Source organism: Mandrillus leucophaeus, unplaced genomic scaffold, assembly GCF_000951045.1.
Source record: "Mandrillus leucophaeus isolate KB7577 unplaced genomic scaffold, Mleu.le_1.0 Scaffold430, whole genome shotgun sequence".
In the NCBI taxonomy this organism is placed as follows: Eukaryota; Metazoa; Chordata; class Mammalia; order Primates; family Cercopithecidae; genus Mandrillus; species Mandrillus leucophaeus.
Window position 1 is genome coordinate 826,652 of NW_012104588.1, and position 2,178 is coordinate 828,829.

The 2,178-nt window shown below is 43.6% G+C and overlaps 1 protein-coding gene across 1 annotated transcript in view; it reads right to left on the reverse strand.

The window, feature by feature from the left end:
- The window catches only part of MYO10 (myosin X), a 362,468-nt gene that overhangs the window by 128,186 nt on the left and 232,104 nt on the right, over nt 1-2,178 (reverse strand). Inside the window, exon 18 of the mRNA XM_011993607.1 lies at nt 158-266. Within this exon, the coding sequence (XP_011848997.1) occupies nt 158-266 (109 nt within the window). The remainder of the gene's footprint in view (nt 1-157; nt 267-2,178) is intronic.

The window sequence follows — 2,178 nt, forward strand, 5'->3', positions numbered from 1 at the left end:
ATATGTATACTTGTGCCATGTTGGCATGCTGCACCCATCAACTCGTCATTTACATCAGGTATAACTCCCAATGCAATACCTCCCCCCTCCCCCTCTCTTTTCAATTCTTAAAAGCACAGTGCCGATGGATTCCTCTAAGCCAGCAGTGAAAACGAACCTTGAACTGGGAGCTGACTGTAGGCCGCCGATGTTTGCTTCCACATTTCAAGGTATCCTGGTTGTTGCGGCTTGAAACATGTTCAAAAAGATCGTAGATAAAGTCAAATCTGTGTGAGGCAAGAGCAGGACAACAGTGAGGCACACACACCCATTATTAGGTGCAAGATGACTGTAATTAATGGTGCCCTTTCCCAATGATAATTTAAAGTAATACACCCTAGGCCTGGAAGAACTAAGACAGCTTCTGAAGGTTTCAAACCAACCCCTGCCAAAGAGCTTTAGGCACTGAAAACACGTGGCAGTGTCACAGATCAGAGTCTGGCAGAGAAGGGGACTGGCATGACAGTGACAAAGGGTGGAATCTCACTTAGGAGCTCTGTGCTTTCTGGAATGCCACGGAAGCCTCTGTAGCCTCGGTCTCCTCACCTGCAAAAGTGAGATATTTGTTTTGCCCATCTTGCAGTGTTGCAAAGATTGAAGCAGTTAATGGATGGAAATGGGCCCCTGGGGAACACTAATTACAGGGTGAGGCAAGCAATGGTTCAAATCCTGTCTCCCCCACTTCCTAGCTGTGTTGGTTGGGCAAGATGTTTCATCTCTCTCTTAGCCTCAATTTTTTCATCTGGAAAATGGAAGTAATTTTTGAATTTATCCCCTAACACCAGGGTGAGAATGAAAGGGGGAACATGTATGTAAAAGGTAGAAAGCATGGTACCTGGGATATCATATATGTTGATGTTAGTTATTATCAAAAAGTTCTGTAAAATCCATTGCTACTATTAACAAGGTAAAAGTGAAAAGCTTCCCAATAATTTTTTTTTTTTTAGATAGAGTTTCGCTTTTTCACCCAGGCTGGAGTGCAGTGGTGCGATCTCGGCTCTGCAACCTCTGCCTCCCGGGTTCCAGCTATTCTCCTATTTCACCCTTCTGAGTAGCTGGGATTCCAGGCGCCTGTCATCACGCCTGGCTAATTTTTTTATTTTGAAGTAGAGACGGGGCTTCACCATGTTGGCCAGGCTGGTCTTGAAACTCCTGACCTCAGGTGATCCACCTGCCTTGGCCTCCCAAAGTGCTAGGATTATAGGCGTGAGCCACCACACCCAAGCTTCAATATTTTTTTAATCTTCCTTGCATGGAAGGTATCATGGGCTACGGAGCTGGTGGGGTTAGTGGCTTCACTGTCGCCAAGACAGTCGGGGAAGACTTCTGAGCATCTGTCTCCCCACAAGCGGCAATATTAGACCTTTCCCTGGTCGCTTCTTGCTTCGCCCCAACCTTTTTCATTTTTGTTCTTGGGTTCTCTTTAATGCTTACTCTTTGAAGTTCTCTAACTGTGCTTTGAGGTCTTTGGAGAAAAGCTTTGGTTCCATTAGTATGTCACAGATGTCAAAGGTGAAAGCAAGTGAAGCAAGCGAACAGGCCCGGCTCCTCGGTTTGTAAAGGGAAACCTGGGGTCGAGACAGGAAGTTCTTTACCCCTCAGAAAACTGCTTCATGCTAGCACAGAGGCAGCTGGTGAAACTCCACCTCGCTGGTCTCCAGGCCTGCAATCTTTTCACCTCGACATACTGCCTCTACTTAACATCAATACAGGGCTTTTATTTAAACGTATTGCATTAAATCGCATTAAACTAAGAAACTGCTTTGACAGCATGCTATGGTGTTTTTTAAACACCCATCATTTTTACAGGTGTAAAAACTCACCTAAAAATAAAATAGCTAACAATGTTGTAAATAGCGATTCCTCACACAGAAGAATTAAAATAAGTTTGAAGATCAAATGTTTCAAATTCTGAGTTTCTAGGCTGATACTACCTTATATGGGCTCCCTTTGTCCCAATTCATTTCTATCTAAGTGACAGGTGGCCATCTAGTATTTACATTTCAAAAAGTAGTACAGCTTTTAAACTTTTTTGCTTTTCCTTCCTTAGATATTAAAAATGTGTTTTTGTTACAGATTCCCATCAGATCCAACACAGGTGCTGAAAGCTTTCAGGTGACGGTTTTTTCCCTAAACTCT